We start from the raw sequence: 22,344 nt of genomic DNA, 5'->3' as shown, positions 1-22,344 counted from the left end.
ACAAAGAATCTGAAGCAGGCTCCCGGCTCTGAGCTGTCAGCACAGAGCCGGAAGCAGGGCTCGAACTCAGGAACCGCGAGATCATGATCCGAGCTGAAGTTGGCAGCTTAACCATCTGAGCCACCCAGACGCCCCTAAAATTACATTTTAAAGTAGGAGTTAACTCTCCCCGTAGGCAGGGTCTGTTATGGTCCTCATTTTACAAGAGGAAACTGAGGTCCTGAGTAAGGTTGTGAACATCACTTAAGGTCACATTGCCACTGAATACCTGCTGTGGTGTTGGGTCTGTGCCTCTGCTCCCCCCGCTTCCCCATGCAGTGACAACCGTCAACAGTCCTCTGGGCCACATCAGCACCCAAGGGTTCCCTTTTCTGTGTTGTCTTCCTGCTACACAGGGAGATGCTTGAGGACTGACCGGGGCATGGAGCTTTGGGTCCTTGGCACCTGGCACAGTGCACGGGGCAGTCAGTGCCGACTGGTGTGAATGGAAAGAACACAGAGGTGGGTGTCAGGTGATGACGATCCATGTAGCTTTCCAGTCGGTGTGCAGTGTTTTCTGTCTTACCTCATTCTGTCCTCCCTCAGACCCTCTAAGGGAGGTAGCTGTTATCCCCACTTTACAGATGAGAAGACTGAGGCTCGGGGAAGGGAAGGCATTTGCCCAGCAGTCTGACCCAGGGGCTGCCTTCTGTGGAGTCTGCCACTGTCACATTCACAAGTTTCATTTGTCATGTGACCGAGACTTCCTCACCTGTCAGCTTCCTCCTCATGGCCGCTGGCTGCATTCCAGCTCCTGATCAATGTGACAAATGCCAACAGAGCCTCTCAGAGGTGACAGCAGAGGGCTGAGGACTGGGAGGCACCGGCTGACTCCTGACCTTGCTGTGCTCCCAGCTTGAGGGAGGAGGAAGGATACTCTCAGAGGTGACCCTTGTCGCCCTTCCCCTCTGTGTCACAAACAGCTCTCCAGAAGCCCCGATTCATAGCATTTGCCAGTTTCCATGGTGCAAGAACTCCCACAGTATGGAGTTAGCTACCTCTGTGTGGGCCAAATGTTTGCATCCCCACTGGACCCCCCAAATTCACATGTTGAAGCCCTAAGCACCAGTAGGGCTGTATTCAGAGGTGGGGCCCCTAAGGAAATAACCAAGGTTAATGAGTCATGGGGGTGAAGGGCTGATCCTATAGGACTAGTGTCCTTACAGAAAGTGACGTCAGAGTGCTGCTGTCTCTGTCTCCACACGCACATGCTGAGGGAAGGCCTTGTGAACACATAGCAAGATGGCGCCGCCTACAAGCTACAGGCGGTGACCTCAGGACACAACCTACCCTGCCAAACCTTGATCTTGGACTTCCCGCACTCCAGAACTGAGAGAAATTCCTGCTATTTAAGTCACCCGGTCTGTGGCATTTCATCATGGCAGCCCGAGCAGACTAATACGACTCCCGATGTGAAGTCACTGAATTTGAGCCAAGAAGAAATGCACAGCGGCAGGTGCTTCTACGTTATTCCCACCATGCAGATGCAACAGCATAAATAACGTCAAGAGCACAGATAATAGTAATACGTGGTAAACTATGTAGGCAGAGACGAGCTTTCTTCCTTTTTAATATAATTTATTGTAAGGTTATATTTTTCTTTTTTTTTAGGTTTATGTATGTATGTATTTATTTATTTACAGTGCTGGGGGGGAGGGGCAGAGAGAGAGGGAGAGAGAGAGAATCTCATTAGGCTCCACACAGTTAGCAGTGTGGAACCCCATACGGGGCTCAAACTCATGAATTTTGAGATCATGACCTGAGCGGAAACCATGAGTTGGAGGCGTAACTAACTGAGCTACTCAGGTGCCCCAGGTTATATTTTTTCTTGATTAAAAATTAAGAAAACATTTTTAAATGTTTATTTTTGAGAGAGAGAGACAGCACGAGTGGAAGAGGGGCAGAGAGAGAGAGAGGGGGACACAGAATCCGAAGCAGGCTCCAGGCTCTGAGCTGTTGGCACAGAGCCTGACTCAGGGCTCAAACTCATGAACCGTGAGATCATGACCTGGGCCAAAGTTGGCGGCTTAAGTGACTGAGCCACCCAGGCGCCCCTTGATTAAAAATGTTTTATTGTGTTAATGCATACTTAACAAAAACTTACCATTTTAGCCATTTTTAAGTATACAGTTCAGTGGCATTAGGTACATTTATATTGTTGTACACATATTTAATATTTAATAGTGGCTGTGTTGAGAAAGGGCTCACAACATTCCCCCAAATTAACAATCAGCTCCGGTACGTTTCCCTCTGTGGGATCCCCTTTATCCATGGTCATCAGGTGGCTTAGCAAATTCAGAAGAAAAAGCCAGGAAATGCTTCTGTTGATGTGCATTTCACAGAATTCAAATTTAAGGTGAATTATGATGGACACATAGTCCTCCTCTTTTTTTTCCTTCCTTTATTTGAAATATGTTTTTAGTGGCCTGAGCTGAGCACATTCTTACAAGGCCTGAACTGGCCAACGGATCTCAGCTGAGGTGACACTTTGGTTCAAGTCGGCCTCAAACTTCATGTCATTCGTTGCGTGTCACTGGCCCCTGGTACTGATGTGTTTTTGGTTTGAAAGAGCAGACATTTATTCCCTCACAACTCTGGAGGCCAGAAGTCCAAAGTCAAGGTGTGGACGGATTGTGCCCCCTCTGAAGGCTCTAGGGAAGGATCCTTCCCGCCTCTCCCAGTTTCTGGAGCTCAAAGCGGGCTTTGGGGTCCTGGGCCCGTTGAGGCACCACGCAGTCTCTCCCTCCCATGTCTGCCTTCCAGCATGACGATTGGCTTCCCTATATTCCCTGTTCAGATGCAGAGTGGCTGCCGGCCCTGGTGGCCCTGGTCTTTCACTGGAGCATAATTACTGTGATAAAGTGGTTACCAGTGCATCTTGGACAACACAAGCTGAGATGAGGGTGAGACCCAGGAGACCCGAGAGAGGGAGTTTGCATCTGAGAAGAGTGAGTGTGGGTGGTGACCCCCATAAGGACCCCAGGTGGAAGAGGCTTCTTCAGACTCCAGGGGTGATAGCTGCAGTCTGGGTTTCCAGGCACACAGCCTGCCACTGGCCTTTATTAACCTGTGGTCTCTGTAGAAACATAATTATTCAGGGCCAGCAAGAGGCAATGTTTCTCCACACAAACTGGTGGATTTTGTTTCCAAAGGCGGAGAAGGGGGAGCATCTCGCTACTTGCTGGATAAGATGCTGTCTGATTCATGACTTGCTTCATAAAGCCAATTTTGGGCAGGGAAGACACCAAAATCAGGCGGTGTTACTTAGAGTTAGGCTTCCTGTAGCAAAGCCGGGCACAAGCCCTCCTGTAGGACCGAGGGGCCCGTCCCCCAACCCCCCCGCCCTCCGAGCACTGGTCACTCCCTGCTCTTCCCGGAGTGATGGATTGACATGGGAGCAGGGGCAGGATCCTGATCTGGGGAGGGAGGAGAGTGAGGTCACGTGGGTGCGTCTCCAGTCCTGGGGGGCATCAAGGGTGCACCCCACAGGGCTGTGGCCAGGTTCACTGTGGGCTGGCTTCCTTACTTTTGGATGGTGGGTTTGCTTCTATCACTTGTGAGACCCCGGCCAGAGCACAACCAGAGCACTGTTCCTCATGTCCAAATATTTAAGTTATCATAATCTGCCAAATAATTGTCTCTCTGCCCTGAGAAGTATACCTTCATAATACAAAACTGAGAAATGTGTTTTTATACAGATGAAAGTTAGCAAAACAAAGACAACTGAATTGTTCGTTATTACAGGAGCCTGCATGTTCTATTTTGGCTTGGCGATATTTGCAGAACTTTTAAAGACACGTGGAATTCTGTATTATATATATTTGTATTGTATATTTATTGAAATTTATTTTGTATATTGAAATTTATTTTTTCTTTCAGTAAAATCGCTAAATACGTTATAATCAATATTTCCAGATAATTTATTTTCTATCAGCAGCAATGCCAAATTAGACAACATATCTTTGTCTACGAACAGAAATGTCATTGGGAAAGTCTATTAGACGACTAAACCAAGAAACACCCTTTTTAATTTTTTAATTGAAATATAACTGATGTATAGCATTGTATTAGCTTCAGGTATACAACATAAAGATTTGATATTTGTATTATTGAAATGATCACCGCAATAGGTCTAGTTGACACCCATCACCAACATAGCTACAAAATTTTGTTTCTTGTCATAAGAAGTTTTAAGAGCTACTCTTAGCAGCGTTCATATATACAATACAGCATTATTAACTGTAGTCACCATGCTGTACATTATATCCCAGGACTTACTTATTTTCTAGCTGGAAGTTTGTGCCTTTTGACCCCCTTCACCCATTTTGCCCCCCTGCCCACCTCTGGCAACCACCACTCTGTTCTCCCTACCTAGGAGTTTCTTTGTTTATTTCAGATTCCATATATAAGGAAGATCATTTGGCATTTACCTTTCTCTATATGACATATTTCATTAAGCATGATGCCTTCAAAATCCAACCATATTGTTGGATCCACCCAAAGAAATGGCAGGATTTCTTTCTTTTTTTGGCTAATATTCCATTGTGTATATGGTGCCACACTTGGGTCCTTGGACCCAGGTATGGTAGAAATGAGGATGGACCCCAAATTTAAAGGTACAGACAAGGCTTTATTGGGGCAATAGCTGCAGGAGAAGGGAGACAAAGTCATGACTAAGGTGTCATACTGGCTCTCCAGACAATAGCCAGGGAGTTTTAAAGGGGCCGAGATGGGAAAAAGGAATGTTGCTTAAGCAAGTAGGGGTGGGGAAGCCCAGGAAAGTGGGGGCACAGGTACATTTGACAGAACATGCTTCTTCATGCACAGGACGTTTCATTTGCATGTTAAGTCTCTACCTCTGGGCATGTTTTTTAGCATTAAGATGAGAAAAGTTGGTGAAAGGTCAATTTTGGTGACCATCTCATCTGGGATCAGTTGCAACCAGTCTGGGTTTCCTCCTTGATTCTTGCTCTGCCCTTCAGGGAAAGGGATATGAGCCCAGAGGGAGTGCCCTGGGTGTCCAGGGGCTTGTTCCAGTCCTTGACTGTTTCATAAATACCGCATTTTCTTTATCCATCCATCCATTGGTGGACACTTAGGTTGCTTCCATATCTTGGCTATTATAAATAATGCTGTAGTCAGTGAACGTGGGGGTACAGATACATTTTTGAGTTAGTGTTTTCCTTTCCTTCAGATAAATATCCAGAAGTGGAATTGCTGGATCATATCAGTAATGTCTTCTTTGACTGAAGTTTGACTTTTGTCATTCTTTTAGAAAATCAACTGTATTTCCTGAGTTATTACATATTTGAAATGTTTGTTGCCTTCCTAGTGGACTGCAGGGCTTGTACTTGACCAAGGGCCCCAGCTGTTATCCTCTGACATCCCTCACAGTGAGGCCACTCTTCCCATGGGGCTGCTGCCAGCCAACAGCTGAGCACGGCAGGGATACTGAGGCTGGCCCCTTCCTGGGAGATACAGGACTCCTCTGATGGTCAACTGTGATTCAAGAACTTCTCACTGGTCTTGCCAAAATTTCCTTAGACTGCACGATGGTCTCGCATGCTTCTACCCAACCTTCCTTCCCTCCATCCTTTACTCCAGGTCAACCTTGCATCAGGTCTGAAGGCTCTCCCAGCCTTACCTGGCTTCCTCCGCATTATCTCTCATAGGTGTTTCCACTAAACATATTTGCACTTCTAATCCTATCTTGACACCTGCTTCTTGTAGGACCTGAACTGACCAAGGGGCACACACACCAAATTAATGTCCATTAGAATCTCAAAATAAACCCATCGGATATATCTTGAGTAAATAAAAATAATAATAAAAGGAAGAGGTATAGAATTTTGTTTTTATGCATTGAGAAATTGTTGGGAATATATGTATTTCAACAGTGATTGTCTCCCAGCCATGGGATTCTAGGTGACTTTTATTTTCATTGTTATTTTTTTGGTACCTTTTCAAGTTTTCTACAAAAAGCACTGCATTACTTTTACGATGAGGAGAAATATTTTATTTTACAAATCAACCCCGAAAAGTCTTTATATATATAGTCAGGCTCTTCACGAGGGTGGCTCTGATGAACTGAAATGGAATCCCTCTCTTATATCTTTTCAAGGCTCGCTGGCATTCTAAATGGAGACTCCAGCACATAAAATGACAATCCTTATATGCACAGATATGATAGATGTTTCTGGCTGTGGCTCTGCCTCATCCCTTCAGCACTGCCAGGTTTCCCTCACCTGCCACCCCCACCCCCCACATCCCAATTCTCACTGGTGGATTTATTGCCTGTGCATTAGAAAAGTTAAGAGAAGAAAAACCATAAAATACCTAGGAATAAATCTAACCAAAGAGGTGAAAAATCTATACACTGAAAGCTACAGAAAGCTTGTGAAAGAAATTGAAGAAGACAGAGAAATGGAAAAAGATTCCATGTTCTTCCAAGGAAGAACAAATATTGTTAAAATGTCAATACTACCCAAAGCAATCTACATATTCAACGCAATCCCTATCAAAGTAACACCAGCATTCTTCACAGAGCTAGAACAAATAATCCTAAAATTTGCATGGAACCAGAAAAGACCCCAAATAGCCAAAGCAATCTTCAAAAAGAAAACCAAAGCAGGAGGCATCACAATCCCAGACTTCAAGCTACACTACAAAGCTGTAATCATCAAGACAGTATGGTACTGGCACAAGAACAGACACTCAGATCAATGGAATAGAATAGAGAACCCAGAAATGGACCCACAAACATAGGGGCAACTAATCTTTGACAAAGCAGGAAAGAATATCCAATGGAATAAAGACAGTCTCTTCAGCAAGTGGTCCTGGGAAAACTGGACAGCGACATGCAGAAGAATGAACCTGGACCACTTTCTCACACCAGACACAAAAATAAACTCAAAATGGATGAAAGACCTCAATGTAAGACAGGAAGCCATCAATATCCTTGAGGAGAAAGCAGGCAAAAACCTCTTTGATCTCGCCCGCAGCAATTTCTTACTCAACACATCTCCGGAGGCAAGGGAAACAAAAGCAAAAATGAACTACTAGGACCTCATAAAAATAAACAGCTTCTGCACAGCGAAGGAAACAATCAGCAAAACTAAAAGGCAACCGACAGAATGGGAGAAGATATTTGCAAATGACATATCAGATAAAGGGTTAGTATCCAAAATCTACAAAGAACTTATCAAACTCAACACCCAAAGAACAAATAATCCAGTGAAGAAATGGGCAAAAGACATGAATAGACACTTCTCCAAAGAAGACATCCAAATGGACAACCGACACATGAAAAAATGCTCCATGTCACTCATCATCAGGGAAATACAAATCAAAACCACAATGAGATACCACCTTACACCTGTCAGAATGGCTAACATTAACAACTCAGGCAACAACAGATGTTGGCGAGGATGCGGAGAAAGAGGATCTCTTTTGCATTGTTGGTGGGAATGCAAGCTGGTGCAGCCACTCTGGAAAACAGTATGGAGGTTCCTCAAAAACCTAAAAATAGAACTACCCCACGACCCAGCAATTGCACTACTAGGCATTTATCTAAAAGATACTGGTGTGCTGTTTCGAAGGGACACATGCACCCCCATGTTTATAGCAGCACTATTGACAATAGCCAAAGGATGGAAAGAGCCCAAATGTCCATTGACAGATGAATGGATAAAGAAGATGTGGTCTATATACACAATGGAGTATTACTCGGCCATCAAAAAGAATGAAATCTTGCCATCTGCAACTACGTGGATGGAACTGGAGGGTATTATGCTAAGTGAAATTAGTCAATCAGAGAAAGACAAAAATCATATGACTTCACTCATATGAGGACTTTAAGAGACAAAACAGATGAACATAAGGGAAGGGAAATAAAAATAATATAAAAACAGAGAGGGGGACAAAACAGAAGAGACTCATAAATATGGAGAACAAACTGAGAGTTACTGGAGGGGTTGTGGGAGGGGGGATGGGCTAAATGGGTAAGGGGCATTAAGGAATCTACTCCTGAAATCATTGTTGCACTATATGCTAACTAATTTGGATGTAAATTTTTAAAAATAAAAAATAAAGTTAAATTATAAAAAAAACCCCAAACACTAAAGAACTAGGAGAAAAATAGTTAAATGAGATGAACAATTCATAGAACCAACGCTGAGAATTGGCTAATAAAGTATTTTAAATTTAAAACTCACCAGGAACCCAATAAGTTTGAATTAAAATACAATAAAAAATCTTTCTTCCCTCATCCAAAACAAACAAACAAACAAACAAACAAACAGTTAAGAGAAGAGGTACAGACAGCTGAGGGGAAGGGGTTCCAGGCTTGATCCTCACACCAGCGCCTCCATCCACACAGCCCAGGACCCGCAGAAGCGCTCAAATGGGGCAAATGAAGGACAGGAGGAAGTTGACCTCATTGCGGACAATAAGCCGCCCTGGGTTGATCCTGTCGGGCAGAGCCAGACTGGAGGTCATTTCCCAGGCGTCCACAAAGGCCACACGGAGGTCAGCAAAGGCGGCTCGGAGAAGCCGGTTCACCTGGAGGGTGAACCAGTCACTGCCATACACAGACTTGTAGCCGGTATTGGCCAGCTTGATGACCACGAGAGTGCGGGGCTCGCGGGTCAGCAGCGCAGCCACGGCTGCCCTGATCCCTGCGAGTCGTTGCACAAAGACAGATGGGGGAAAGGTGGTGAAGTGGGCGCCCAGGCCCAGCACCACCACTGTGTGGGGGCCCCCGGCCAGGCCCCCCAGTTCCCGGACCACAGAGTGCAGGGAGGCCACTGGTGTGTGCAGGGAGTGCAGGGGCCAGCTGTGGGCCCGCCAGTGCAGCACTATGCCCCGAGCGGTCTCCACCGCCATCAGGGGCCCCGTCTGATATGTGGTGTGTAGATCCATAGGCTTCAGGGCTGTGGGGAGGACAAGAGGAAGCTTAGAGGCTAATATAGGACCGTACTTCCTCATTTAATTACATAGAAGATCTAGCATCAGTTTCCCCTTAGGACACAAGCATCCTCTGGCCCAGGCACCTGGTTATGTTCTCCCTAATCTGTGATATCGCCAGTAGTTACCAAGCCCCAAAACCTATTCTCAGTCCTCAGCCTCCCTGGCCCTGGAGCATTTTGTCTCATTGACGTTCCTCTGGATGCTCCTTCCTTTCTTAGCAGAAAGGATTCAACTTGGATTGATCCATTGGCCTCCTCTGGCCACCCCTGGATGGAGACTTGCCCCAGGCTAGAGAGTGAAGGCTGTCCAGTGTGTCTTTGCACAATGGTGGCCAACCGAGGGAGCCAGAGGTTTCTGGAATCAGGTCTGGTCACTCAGCTGTACACCCTGATAGAGAGCTAGACGCATCTGCAATAAAAGGCCCCTCCTTTGCACCATGTCTCTGCCTGCTTGCCCTACCTTGCGCTTCAGGGCTCTGTGGGCACAGGGGGCACCTTTTTCTATTTCACAGAAAGGTGCCAAATCAGCTAGCAGAGGATCTGGTTCTCCCAACATTCTGTCATGAACTTCTATGCATCTCTAGATACACCTCTTGCGTAGGAAAGTCAACTACTCCACTGCCACGGGCAGTGACCCTGGGAGGTCACCTCAGATTGCCTAAACACCAAATTAGAACCGGAGCTCTCTTTTTCCCTGAAGGAAGGGGCTGCACCGAGACTAACCCTCCTGGGAGGCAGCGGGCTTTGATACCTCAAGCAGGAGCGTACACAACAGCCCAGACCTCAAGATCTCTAGGTGGGGGCAGCTGGTACTTTTAGAACTTCTGTAAACAAATGGCGGCCCACATCCCTCTGGTGCCGGGAAGCCCAACATGGCTGCTCTCACACTTGTAGGTGACAAGGGAGAGCCTGAGGGGGTTCTCTTCCAGGAGAGCACAGACCCACCCTGCACACTTCTCTTTGGGATCATAGGAGACAGGCAGGGGAGGCAGCTCGGTGCTGACGTTCCTTCTTTCCTTGGCCCTCACGTTGCCCCCGCTCCCTGATAAAGCATATTCCTTAAACCACGTTACATTATATTGTGGAATCTGTGCAACAAAAGTTGGAGGCTCAGATGGCACTCACCCTTCATGATACTCTCACCTCTTTTAACTTTTATCGTCCAGGGAATAAATAAATATGAAACTCCGTCTGAAGCTTGGACATCTCAATTCACTTCCAGTCCCCTGTGTTCAAATGCCTCACGCACAGACTCCCCAGAAGACCCGCCCACACAACCCGATATGAAGAATATAAAATAAGTACACCATCTTCTACCACTGCTGTCCCTTGCTCCCACACGCAGTCAGGCACCCCAGTGATTTCCATTTTGAGTCCGTTTTCTGTTATCTGTAGTTACCTGGTCATCTCCCTTCTTTCTAGAAGCAATCAGTCAACAAGCTGTCAGTTCCCCCAGTATAATGCTTCCTTTACTGCTGACCCCAATTTAGTCTCTCACCAGCCTGCATGCTGACCTACCAGTGTCTTATAACTGGTTTTTGTAATGTGCTTTTTCAATCAATCAAACAAAATGAAAACATTCAGTGTCTTCCCAAAGTCACAAGAGAAACCCCTGATTTCCCTACAGCACTTTTCTTAAATTCCAACTCTATTCCTGCAATATCCCTTGGCAAATCCTCACTTCCAGGTAAGGTTATCTATTCATCATTCTTCAAACACATCCACCCTACTGTTAGAGCCTCTGATCATCTACCTAATTGTTGAGATTATGTGCAATCTGGGCAACCTGTTCCCCATCCCTGCCTCTGCCCCAAACCCAGTATCTGGTCCTTCCACAGCACTCTCCTGAAATGTTTTCTGCCTTCTCAAAGCCCTGGATCTTCTCTTTTTGCCTTAGGAGCCCTGCCCTCTCCCCTCACGGCCACTCACAGGGCACAGTGTCGCGCAGGTACTCCCACCACTGCCGAAGTGTGGAGTCCCCCATCATGTGGACGACGTGACCAGCCAGGCAGCCCAGGATGCTGTCAACAGTGGAGAAGGAGCGTCCGGAGCAGGACAGTGAGTGCCACACATCTTGGTGGTAGAAGCCAGAGGGCTTTGGGCCTGGGATCCCAGGGTGGCATGGTTGTCGAGGGGACAGAACTGTAAACAATTATTTGTGAGCAGAACAATCCGTGGGTACAGAAGAGTCTAAAGCCACAGGCACGGAACACGTGCTGCCTTTTCTGCAAGCCCCAGTGTCACTTACCCAGACTCTTGTTGCTCTCCTTGGCCACCCAGATTGGAGAAATACCCTGAGGGAGGACCTTGTCTGTCACGTTCCTGAAGAGAAACCAATTTGCAAGAGGGAAGCCCTTAATGGAAATGCGTGATGGGAAGGCACCCTGGGCTGAGGTGAGACTGGGGTTCTTGGAGGAAAGGAAGTTCTCAAAATCAAGGGCATCTGTCTAGTGTCAGGGCTCCTGGGAGATACTGAAGGCTTGGGGTCAGGAGAGGGATTGCAAACTGGAGTTCAGGGATCCAGGTTCTTTGCCTCGGGGATTCCATCAGTGCAGGAAGCAGAGCTGTTTTAAAATGTACCCAGGCATGCGGCGCCTGGGTGGCCCACTTGGTTAAGCGTCCGACTTCAGCTTAGGCCATGATCTCATGGTTTGTGAGGTCAAGCCTCACGTCGGGCTCTGTGCTAACAGCTCAGAGCCTGGATCCTGCTTTAGGTTCTGTGTCTCCCTCTCTCTCTGCCCTTCCCCCATTCACTCTGTGTCTCTCAAAAATGAATAAACATTAAAAAAAAATTTTTTTTTATGTACCCAGGCTTTTTGGGGAGGCCAACACATCAGGAGATGATGGCCATGAGAAAGACAGGGGGTTACTCAGAGTCCCTGAGAGGCAGGGGCACAGTGCACCACATGGGGCCACAGGGGGATGCACCAGGGTCAGTCGGGGGCAGAGGGAGTAAGAGCAAACAGAGGGCACAAACCTTTGTAGTGATTTTCACAGGAAGGAATAGGCAAGGAAGGGTAAGCAGCTGAGGAGGCTTGGGATTGGAGCCTTTGAATGATTTCAATGGGGTCTGGGCTATAGAGGCAGATTCTGGTTGTCAGTAACTGGCTCTGGGGTGATTTCAGGCCCAGGACATTGGCCCAGACTGTAGGAGCCTGATAGAGGGAGGCAGGGTGGTGGGGTGCACTAAAATTGGGTGGTATGCTCAAGGCCTCTCTAAGAGCTAGCTAACCCTGGGAGGGGCTGGCCCTCCCTGGGTCCACATGGCCCCAAGGCATCAAAGCATCACAAAAATACAGGGAATTATAAACATGATTTATACAGGAAGGGGCTTGGAGCCTTTTGTAAGAAGTGCTAACTCTCTTCTTGGTCCTACTGGGCCCACTCCTGCTGGATTCTCCCCGATCACGATTAGACCAGCAGTTGTTCCCTGATCCCTGGGACTCGCTCTTCTCCTGGTTGCCAGGACACCTCCCTCCCCTGGTAGCCCCTTGTGTGAGCCCCCTTCTTCCCATGCTCCAGGCTCAGCCTTCACTCCTCTATCCGGATCACACTCCCTCCCTTGGTGGTCTCACTCAGCCAAGATCTCCAGCCTAGACTTCTCTGCCAGATTCCAGGTTTGTGAGTCTAGCCATGTGCTCAACACCTCCACTTGGTGTCTAATGCATGTGACCAAACTCCTGATCTCTACCCCCACCCTTCCCCCCACCTGCAACTGTCCTTCCAGGGAAGCGGGCCCCAAGCCCCACAGCCACATGTGAGTTCTCGCTTTTTAGCACATTCCGTGTTCTCTCAGGACATTTTATGGGCACTGCCTTCAGGATATACCCAGAAATGAATCACTGTGGACACCTCTACTACTGCAACCTGAAGCAGAGGCCTCCTACCTTTCAGTCTCCCTGATTCTCCCTTAACCTGCAGTCCATTCTCAATGCAACGGTCTGAGACCCTGTAAATGATGTGAATCATAGCGTGTCCATCTTCTGCTCAAAATCCTGCAATGACTCCCTTTACACTTACAGCAAAAAATCAGTGTAGTCACAGAGCCCTTCCTGTCATGCTGCATCCTTCGCTTAACACCGCTGGTCTTCACCTGCCCACCTCTCCGTCCCTCACCCCATCCCAGCTATTTGGCTTCCTTTGCTGTTCCAGGCACACTATGGCATTTCCTCTGCCTGGAACTCTCTCGTCTCAGGTACATCCTGGGCCAACTCTCTCATTCCCTTTAAGTCTTTGCATGAATGTCAGCTTCGTCTTCTTCTCCTTTTTTTGTAAGTTTATTTATTTTGAGAGAGAAAAAGAGAGCGAGAGAGCATGAGAGTGAATGCACATGAGTGGGGGAGGGGCAAGAGGGAAAGGGGGAAAGAGAATTCCAAGCAGGCTCCACACTCAGCATGGAGCTTGGAATGCCAAATTCTTTTTTTTTTTTTTTTTAATTTTTTTTTTTTTTAACGTTTATTTATTTTTGAGACAGAGAGAGACAGAGCATGAACAGGGGAGGGGCAGAGAGAGAGGGAGACACAGAATCTGAAACAGGCTCCAGGCTCTGAGCTGTCAGCACAGAGCCCGACGCGGGGCTCGAACTCACGGACCGCGAGATCGTGACCTGAGCCGAAGTCGGCCGCTTAACCGACTGAGCCACCCAGGCACCCCGGAATGCCAAATTCTTAATGAGGTCTATCCTGACCCCCTATTTAACACCGCAACCTGCCCCCATCGGACTTCTAATCCTTACCTCGTGTATGTTTTCAATTTCCCCTAGCACGAATCTCCTTCTAGCGTTCTTTTTTTTTTTTAATTTTTAAAAGTTTATTTATTTATTTTTGAGAGAGAGGGGGAGAGAGAGGGGGAAAGTGAGGGAGGGAAAGAGAGGGAGAAGGAGAGAGAGAGAATCCCAAGGAGGCCCTGAGCTGTCAGCATCAGAGCCCGACGCGGGCCTCGAACCCACAAACCTTGAGATCATGACCTGAGCTGAAATCATGAGTCGGACGTCTAACCATCTGAGCCACCCAGGTGCCCCATCTCCTCTAGCATTCTATACTATTTACTTATTGTTATGTTTATTGTTTATCATCCTCTCTCCTGTTGTAAATAAGCTTTACCAAGGCAAGGTCCTTGCTGTATCTTCACTGCTGCGTTCCCAGTTCCAGCAGGGCCATGCATGTAGAGTGTGGTCAGCATGCATTTGCTGAATGAAGGAATGGACTTACTGAAGGGGCTGTGTCTGAGGAGGAGAGGGGAATTTGCTTCTGGAGGGGAGAAGGGATGAGAATATTCCTACAAGCTAGAAAAATGCAGGAGTATGGCCTGCCCTGAGACTGTCAGGGCCCTAGTGCCCCCTAGAGGTGACAGCTTCAGGAAGCAGGTAAAGGATGATCTTAAGGACTCTGGACCCAGGTGGAAGACGCCTGCCCTCCCATCAGAGCCCAAGATTACACAAGCTTGAACAGCGGGCACTTTGGGGAGGACTACGGGAGGATCCCAGATGGCCAAGGCGTCAGTATCTTTGCAGGACCCTCAGTGAAGGGAGCTCTTCCCACCAGCCTGGCTGCAGAGGTCCTCAGATGGGATTAAAGTTGATATACAGAAAACACCTGACCTTGGGGCTGCAAATTCATGTCCGCTATACATTCCTCACATGTGTGGTTATCTGTTTAACACCAAACTTCTATCAATACACTGTTAGCTCCCACAGGATGGGGCCACGTCTGCCCTGCTCTCTCATCCCCAGGACCTCTACGACTTTGGACCATGTCTGACAGAGCAGGGGCCACTTGACAGCAGCAAAACACTTGGGCCAAGATTGTAACAGCCAAGAGAGCTGAGATATGCTGTCCCTGTTCTAAGCACTTTATACACATTAATATATTTGCTCTTCACCCCAAGTCTATGAGGGAAGTACTCCCTCATAGAGGAAGTATCCCCCTCTATGAATGAGAGAACAGAGGTTCAGACAGGTTAAGTGACTTGCCAGAGATCACATGGACAGAAGCTGGCAAGTCGAGCAGGTGGAGCCAGGATCAGAACCCACGTACTCTCACTCCAGAGACTTCTGGGATGTACCCCAAGTGACATCCTGATATGGCTCCTGTTTTTACCCTTAGATTTATTTTTTAATGTTTATTTATTTATTTTGAGAGACAGAGCTAGAGCAAGAGAGAGTGCAAGTGGGGGAGGGGCAGAAAGAGAGAATCCCAAGCAGGCTCCACACTCAGCATGGAGCCTGACATGGGGCTTGATCTCATGCCCGCGAGATCTTGACCTGAGCCGAAATCAGTCGGATGCCTAACTGACCGAGCCATCCAGGCACCCCATAACCTTAGATGTATTTTTAATCAACCAATGCAAAAAGGATATGTGATTCTCCTTTTCTGACCAAAGGGAGCATAAGAATTGGTCTGGAAAGACCAAGGTTACCTGGTGCTAAATTCTCATGCCAGGAAGGAAATGTTAGTGGGAATTCCCCAGACACGAACTACTGAGAGCCTCCAGAGATGGGTACCTGGTGAGGCCAGCAGGCACCTCAGCACCGCCAGGGCCTCCGGCTCGGCTCACCTCCTCCAGTCCTCATGGCAGCCAGTGAGAACTTCTGTGCTCCTTGGGGTGGTGCAGCAGCAGCCAGCCTGCTCTGTAAACACCTCTGGCTCTTCTCTTCCCCCACTCAGTGGGGGTGTCCCTCCACCCCTACTCTGCCTCCACCCTGCCACCTTCTGGGACCCCATTTTTACCTCCACCCCCTACTCTCCCTGCTGGAGACCAGATGCACAGGTCTCCCACCTTAAAAAATGCCTCCCTTCTCCCTTGGGTCTCTCTAACCCCCACCCTGCCTCAGATCTCAGGGACAGTAGGCTGTTTGCCCATCTCCCCTCCATGACTCCCATCTTGTGTCCACCCAGGGAGGCTTGCCCCCACCCCGCCCTGAGACTGAGGACAGTTCTCAGCCTTTCTCAGCTTCCGGGCTTCAGGCTCTGCTCCCCTCTCACTCGGGGGTCACATCCACCCTCCATACTCTCCGACCACATATGCTGGTAATTTCTACCCTACATCTCTCCTTACAGGGGCAGTCAGAAGAGCAAAGATGCCTGCAATGCTTCTCTTCTGCCAGAGGTCCATGTTTCTCCTTCAAGCCTTAGCTAAATTGTCACCTGCCCGATCATCACAGGCAGGTGGGTTGCCCTTTCTCCATGTCCCCAAGCCACGCAATGTATACTGCACTTAGGCACTCATCACACTGTGTTTTCCAAAGTCATGGATCTCCATAGGGGCGCCTGGGTGGCTCAGTCAGTTGAGTGTCTGACTCTTGATTTTGGCTCAGGTCATGATCCCAGGGTCGTGGGATTGAGCCCCGTGTCAGAATTGACACTGAGTGTGGAGCCTAAGATTCTCTCTCTCTCCCTCTCCCTCTCTCTCTCTCTCCCCAAAAAACAAACAAACAAACAAACAAAAATATAAGCAAACAAACAAACCCAAACAAAAGTCAGGAATCTCCTCATTGAAAACTTGTAGAGGGCAGGTATGCTGACCATTACACAGAAGTAGTCAGCACTTAGTATGAGACCTGGCACGCAGTAGGAAACACATCTAATAGAAGAGAATAGATGAATAAGAGTAGTTGTTCAGGCAGAATATCACAGGGACTGGGGTTCGAGGGTTAGGGCAGACATCCCAGATAATGCTGGGTTTCTTACCATGCCAGCAGGGCCTCCTCGTGTGGTGTGGTCACATTCCAGTAATGTCCACTTGAATGCCCTACCAGTGAGTTGCAGGGCAGGGTTGGGGGTCGAGCACAGAACCAGAGCTCACCAGAATCTTCATCCTTGTAGTGACAGGTAGACTCTTCCTCCCCAGTTAGCAGGGGGTTAACATTGCAAGTCACAATTTCTTCATATCCTGTGGGTCCTCGGAAATAGCCCATGAAATCAACTGTGGCCCATTGGTCTCTCCAGATTCCCCGCAGGACCCTAACTGCCTCGCTGGAGTGGATCAGCTGCACTCGCACCTGGGCCTGCCCAGCCCACAGCAGAGGGAAGGACAACAGGTAGGTGCCATTCTCCAGATCCTGGATATCCCCAGGGACTCCTGCCTTCAGGTGGGGACCCAGCAGCTGTGCCCGAAACAGATCTCCACCACAGGTCTTGGGCCTGCCCTGGTGGTCTCTGGCGACAAGGATGGCCTCTAGGGAGCCTCCCAGGGTGTAGCTGGCCTGGGAACGATCCCTCAGGTGGTAAGTGGAAGTCTGGGGACTGGTGGAGGCCAAAAGGTCCCCCGCATCTCCTGGGGTGGGAGGCCAGTGCAGAAGATGGGTCAGGTCCGAGAGCTCCTTGGGGAGAGAGCCAGAGGACTTGCAGGCGGGGCGGGGCTGTGGGGGCAGAGGGGCCATGCTGTTAGGCCAGGAAACTCTGATGTACAAGATCTGTGGACAGAAAAAGAAGAAACTGTCAGTGGTTTGTGTCTCTTCACCTTTCTTCTGGGAAGGTATCAGTTCAACAGACATAGTCCTCCTCTGCCTGGTGGGTCTCAGGCAGGAATCCTACCAGCCCTATGTCATGCCGCTTCTGATCCAAAGCTGGTGTGTGAGCTACCACCACACACACGTGCAGATATCTCATGTTTAAAACCCTATGTCTTGGGGAGCCTTGGGTGGCTCAGTTGGTTAAGTGTCTGACTTTTGATTTCAACTCAGGTCATGATATTACCATTCATGGGATTGAGCCCCGAGTCAGGCTCTGTACTGACAGCACAGAGTCTGCTTGGGATTCTCTCTCCCTCTCTCTCTGCCCCACCCCCGCTCATGTGCATACACATACACATTCACTCATCTATCTACCAGTCCCCACTGGCTTCTGCCCCATCACCTGCTCACTTGGGATGCATACACTCTAACTGCCAGCTGAGGGGTGTCCAGGCTTGGACCTAGCCCCGCCCCCCCACTTTTCAGCTCTCCTCACCCATTACACGTCCTTCTCTCTCTGGACTCCAAAACCCAGGATAAATTCTCCTTCCCCTTTGTATTTTCTCTTTCTACAACCCAACCTTTATAATCTCCATCCCGGATTTGAGAAGGAGAGTTTCCTTCACACACAGAGGAATGAGCTAGAGGTCCACCTTGGGGAGTAGTCAATGGAATCAGACTTATGGGGTCGTGGGGTTTCTCTGCATAGGAGGCAAGAAGGAGAGATGTGCAGATAGAAGGGGGCAGTGGGGAGGGAGTGGGCTGTGGCTCCAGCTATCTCTAGCCCCCAACCAAAATCCAAGTCTCAGGTAACCACAAGCCTAAATTGGCCTTGCCTCAGGGGGACATCCACATGGCTCAAAATCACAGTACGAATGCTCAGCAATTCCTCCCAGGGAAGGAAGCAAATCCAGTTTGACGGCCCATTGGTATTTGGCAGTCTCTAGCATTTATTTACCCTGCTTCTGATTTGTCCTCTGACTACACTTTAGCGTCAGGGATCTGGACCCCTTCGCTCAGCCTTTCCTCAGCACAGACATTAGGTGACACATACACACTCTGGCCATGTGATACTCCCATGTTTCACCAGGGCCAGGGCACAGGGGATGCCCAAGGCCCCTCCTTATGTATCTCCTGGATAAAATCAACATGAGCAGGAAGAAAGATTTGGGGCCTACATCAGGAAGAAAGGACTGCAGCACAAGGGGAGAGAAAGGAGGAGCTATTTCCTTCATGCAGATCACTGGGACCTGCCCCAGAGGCACTTACTTAAGCCCCTGGAATTCCAATTTTTCTGTATAGTATGAGTTGTTGGCATAGTTTGGGACTGAGAACTGCGGAGGCCACAGTCTTATCAGGCACCCATGCAACTGGGGAATGAGACCAGAGTCTGCCAGTGGCTCTGGGAGTGGCTTGACAGCGAGTCCTTTATCTGCAGGGCCTGTTGGAGCCACCACCCTGTCATCAAGGCAATAGTTAATGAGCTGGTCAGCAACTTTGATCAGTCAACAAGAAGGGATGGCCACTTTGTCAGGTTAGTGACAGGATGGAGGCTATTTCTCCTTCTCTTTGTTTCCCTTCCCGTATCAGAGGAGAAATAGAGGGCGGAGGAATGAGGGAGATATGTGTGAGCAGAGCATGCCTCCCACAGACTCATATCAGCCAGAACCTTGGCTGAACCTGGCAAGAGGGGACAGAGGGAGAAAGAATGGAGCAGAGGAGAATTTTGAACTGGATATGAAGGTGAAGTTTAAAATGAATAGAGCTGAGTCTTAGAGACATGAGATCGACTGAATTTCACAACTGAAATTGACTTAAAAGTTATGGAATTAGGGGTGCCTGGGTGGCTCAGTCGGTTAAACGTCCGACTTCAGCTCAGATCATGATCTCATGGTTCATGGATTGGAGCCCCGCATCGGGCTCTGTGCTCACAGCTTGGAGCCTGAAGCCTGCTTCAGATTCTGTCTCCCTCTCTCTCTGCCCCTCCCCCACTCACACTCTGTCTCTCTCAAAAATAAATAAACAATAAAAAAATTTTTTTTTAAGTTATGGAATAAGACAGAGATGTGGTTAAGGGGAAGGATAGTAGTGAACAGACACATTGCATAGCAACAACTGGAAGAATTAAAATTGTTTCAAATTTATATTCCAACGAGGTTCTCCCTAAACTGGTTGTAAACTCTCTAGTAAGCATGGGCCTTTGGTCTCTGCAGGCTGTGATGACCCACATTGCGGTTGATGGCTGTAGTCTTGCCCCTGGATTTTATTTTTTTATTTTTATTTATTTTTTTAGTGTTTATTTTTTGAGAGAGCATGAGAATGGAAGGGGCAGAGAGGGGGAGACAGAGGATTTGAAGCAGGCTCTGCACTGTCAGCTCAGGGCCCGATGTTGGGCTCGAGCTCATGAACTGTGAGATCGTGACTTGAGCCAAGGTCGGAGGCTAAACCAACTGAGGCATCCAAGCGCGGTTTGCCCCTGGATTTTAACTGCATGGACTTCAGTAGGCAAAAACTGGGTATCTGCTGTTGACTTTGATCTAAGAATCTGCTCCTAAAAAGGGGGTTAGATTATCAAGGAGAGAGAGCATATAGTTGTGGGGTTTTTTTGTTTGTTTGTTTTTTAATTTTAAGTAGGCTCCACACACAATGTAGGGCTTGAACTCACGACCTTGAGATTAAGAATCACATGCTCAGGGTGCCTGGGTGGCTCAGTCGGTCAAGTGACCGACTTTGGCTCAGGTCATGATCTTGCAGTTCGTGGGTTCAAGCTCTGCACTGGGCTCTGTGCTGACAGCTCAGAGCTTGGAGCTTGCTTCAGATTCTGTGTCTCCCTCTCTCTGCCCCTTCCCAACTTGTGCTCTCTCTCTCTTGCTCTCAAAAATAAAAAAACATTAAAAAAAATTTTTTTTTTTTTTAAAGAATCACATGCTCTACTGACTGAGCTAGCTAGGTGCCCCTAGTTTTGTTTGTTTTGTGTTTTGGAGTATATCATCTCCACCCAAGTCAGGGGGTTCATCTGTCTAGGGGGGATTAGGATTTGTTTAAAAGGATTGCAAAAGGGGGTCTGGGTGGCTCAGTCAATTAATTGTCCAACTCTTCATTTTGGCTCAGGTCATGATCTTACAGCTCATGGGTTTGAGCCCCACATTGGGCTCTGCACTAACAGCTCAGAGGCTGTTTGGGATTCTCTCTCTCTCCCTCTCTCTGTATCTCCCCTGCTCTTTCTCTCTCTCTCAAACTAAATAAATAAACATTAAAAAAAAAAGGAATGCAAAGAAAAAGATGATACATAAAGGCCATAATGAAGGAGAGGAAAATGGACTAATTTTTAAAGCATGTTAAAATATCGGGGCAGCTGGATGGCTCAGTTGGTTGAGCATCCAACTTTGGCCCGGGTCATGATCTCATGGTTTGTGGGTTTGAGCTCACATTGGGCTTTTGGCTGACAGCCTGGACAGCGCAGAGCCTGCTTCGGATTCTCTGTTTCTTTCTCTTTCTGCTCCTCCCCTGCTCCTAAAAATAAGCATTAAATTTTTTAAAAAAAATATTAAAAGCATAGTTGAAGCTTTCCGAAATGACTAGAGAATGAAGGAAAGAAATATATTACCAGAAACAAACCCTCATCTACAAAGAAAGAGGTGACACACAAATATTTTTGCCGACATTAAAATAACAAGTTATTCACATACTGGAAAATTCAAAAGCAGAAATAAGGCAAATGTGTTAGTAAGGAATTGCTTTTGGCTGGTAGTAACAGACATTAACTTCATTGGCATAAGCCAAGAAAATTTAATTTTCTCTCAATGAGTATCTGAAAGTAGACAATTGGTAGCTTTGGTCTTAAGGATGTCAGACCAAGGTCTCTCTTTGCATTTCTCTCATGGTCCCAATAAGGCTACTGGAGCTCCAGTCATCACATTCATTTTTGGGCAACACAAAGGAGGAAAATCAGGGCATCAAGATAGCTTTAGAAGTACCACCCAACAACTTTTTTTTTATATTTCATTGACTACTCCTGCCTATGATGGAATCTGGACATAAAGTCTTCTCCCCTTTCCCTGCTGGGCTCATTACCCAGCTTTGAGTTAGTAGAGAAGAATGGGAGAATATTTCTAAAATGAGGCAAAAGCCTTGGAGTCACCAGATTTTGTTCAGGAACCTGTTGAGAGGGAAACCAACATGGGGCTAACAGGGAAACTGCCCTCGGGAGGCATGTTTCTTGGGGCAAAGCAATGGCTGTGCAAGAAGCTGTGGTCACAGCCTTTGGGCAAAGCATGGAAGATGCCAACACACTGATAGACAGACATATTTCTCAAGGTTGTGTATTTACAGAACCCACACTTTATACAGCAATTGGATGTCAGGACCATGGAACCTAAAAGGGAACAGGAAATTGAGATGTTTCAAACATACATGATGTGGGGAAGATGGGCCCTTTAAGTAAGATCTGATGAAGTTTTCCCTACTGCACACTTCCACAATTTTCAAAAAGAAGGGGATGTCCCACACCCCATTCTCTGGAAGAGGAGGAAGCACACAGATTTTTCCTACTGCTATAGTATGCACAGGACATAAAAATCCAGTGGATTTTTCCTACTGCTATAGTATGCACAGGACACAATCACCCTTAGTGGGGGAAATGTCCCAATAAAATTTAAGTTCATAGGCTGTGGACTTCAGACAACCACTGTAGACCAAATGGTGATCCTGAAACCAAGAAGCTTTTCTCTTCCTTGCCTATTGACTTGTCTTTGGCTACCTCTGAAGCTCAGCTTGTTTCTTTGGCAAAACCAGAGACTGGATTATATTAGGCTCTAGGAACATTGTTTCCTGGATTAACTGCTCAGAGGGGTGGGGATTTGCTACCATTTTCTAACTTTGGGGGGT

At 47.6% G+C, this 22,344-nt stretch overlaps 1 protein-coding gene across 3 annotated transcripts in view; it reads right to left on the bottom strand.

Moving 5' to 3' along the window:
• Positions 1-1,233: 1,233 nt before the first annotated feature.
• LOC125928253 (NXPE family member 3-like) overlaps positions 1,234-22,344 on the bottom strand; it is a 74,435-nt gene continuing 53,324 nt past the window's right edge. For all 3 annotated transcript variants that reach the window (XM_049638877.1, XM_049638878.1, XM_049638879.1), the window contains 4 exons: positions 16,694-17,418; positions 11,254-11,327; positions 10,935-11,147; positions 1,234-8,969 (listed from right to left, as the gene is read on the bottom strand). In XM_049638877.1, coding sequence (XP_049494834.1) covers positions 8,437-8,969; positions 10,935-11,147; positions 11,254-11,327; positions 16,694-17,418 — 1,545 coding nt within the window. In that variant the 3' untranslated portion in view covers positions 1,234-8,436. The remainder of the gene's footprint in view (positions 8,970-10,934; positions 11,148-11,253; positions 11,328-16,693; positions 17,419-22,344) is intronic.

The sequence above is a fragment of the Panthera uncia genome, chromosome E3 (assembly GCF_023721935.1).
Source record: "Panthera uncia isolate 11264 chromosome E3, Puncia_PCG_1.0, whole genome shotgun sequence".
Classification (NCBI taxonomy): domain Eukaryota; kingdom Metazoa; phylum Chordata; class Mammalia; order Carnivora; family Felidae; genus Panthera; species Panthera uncia.
This window is presented reverse-complemented; position numbering and strand designations above follow the sequence as displayed.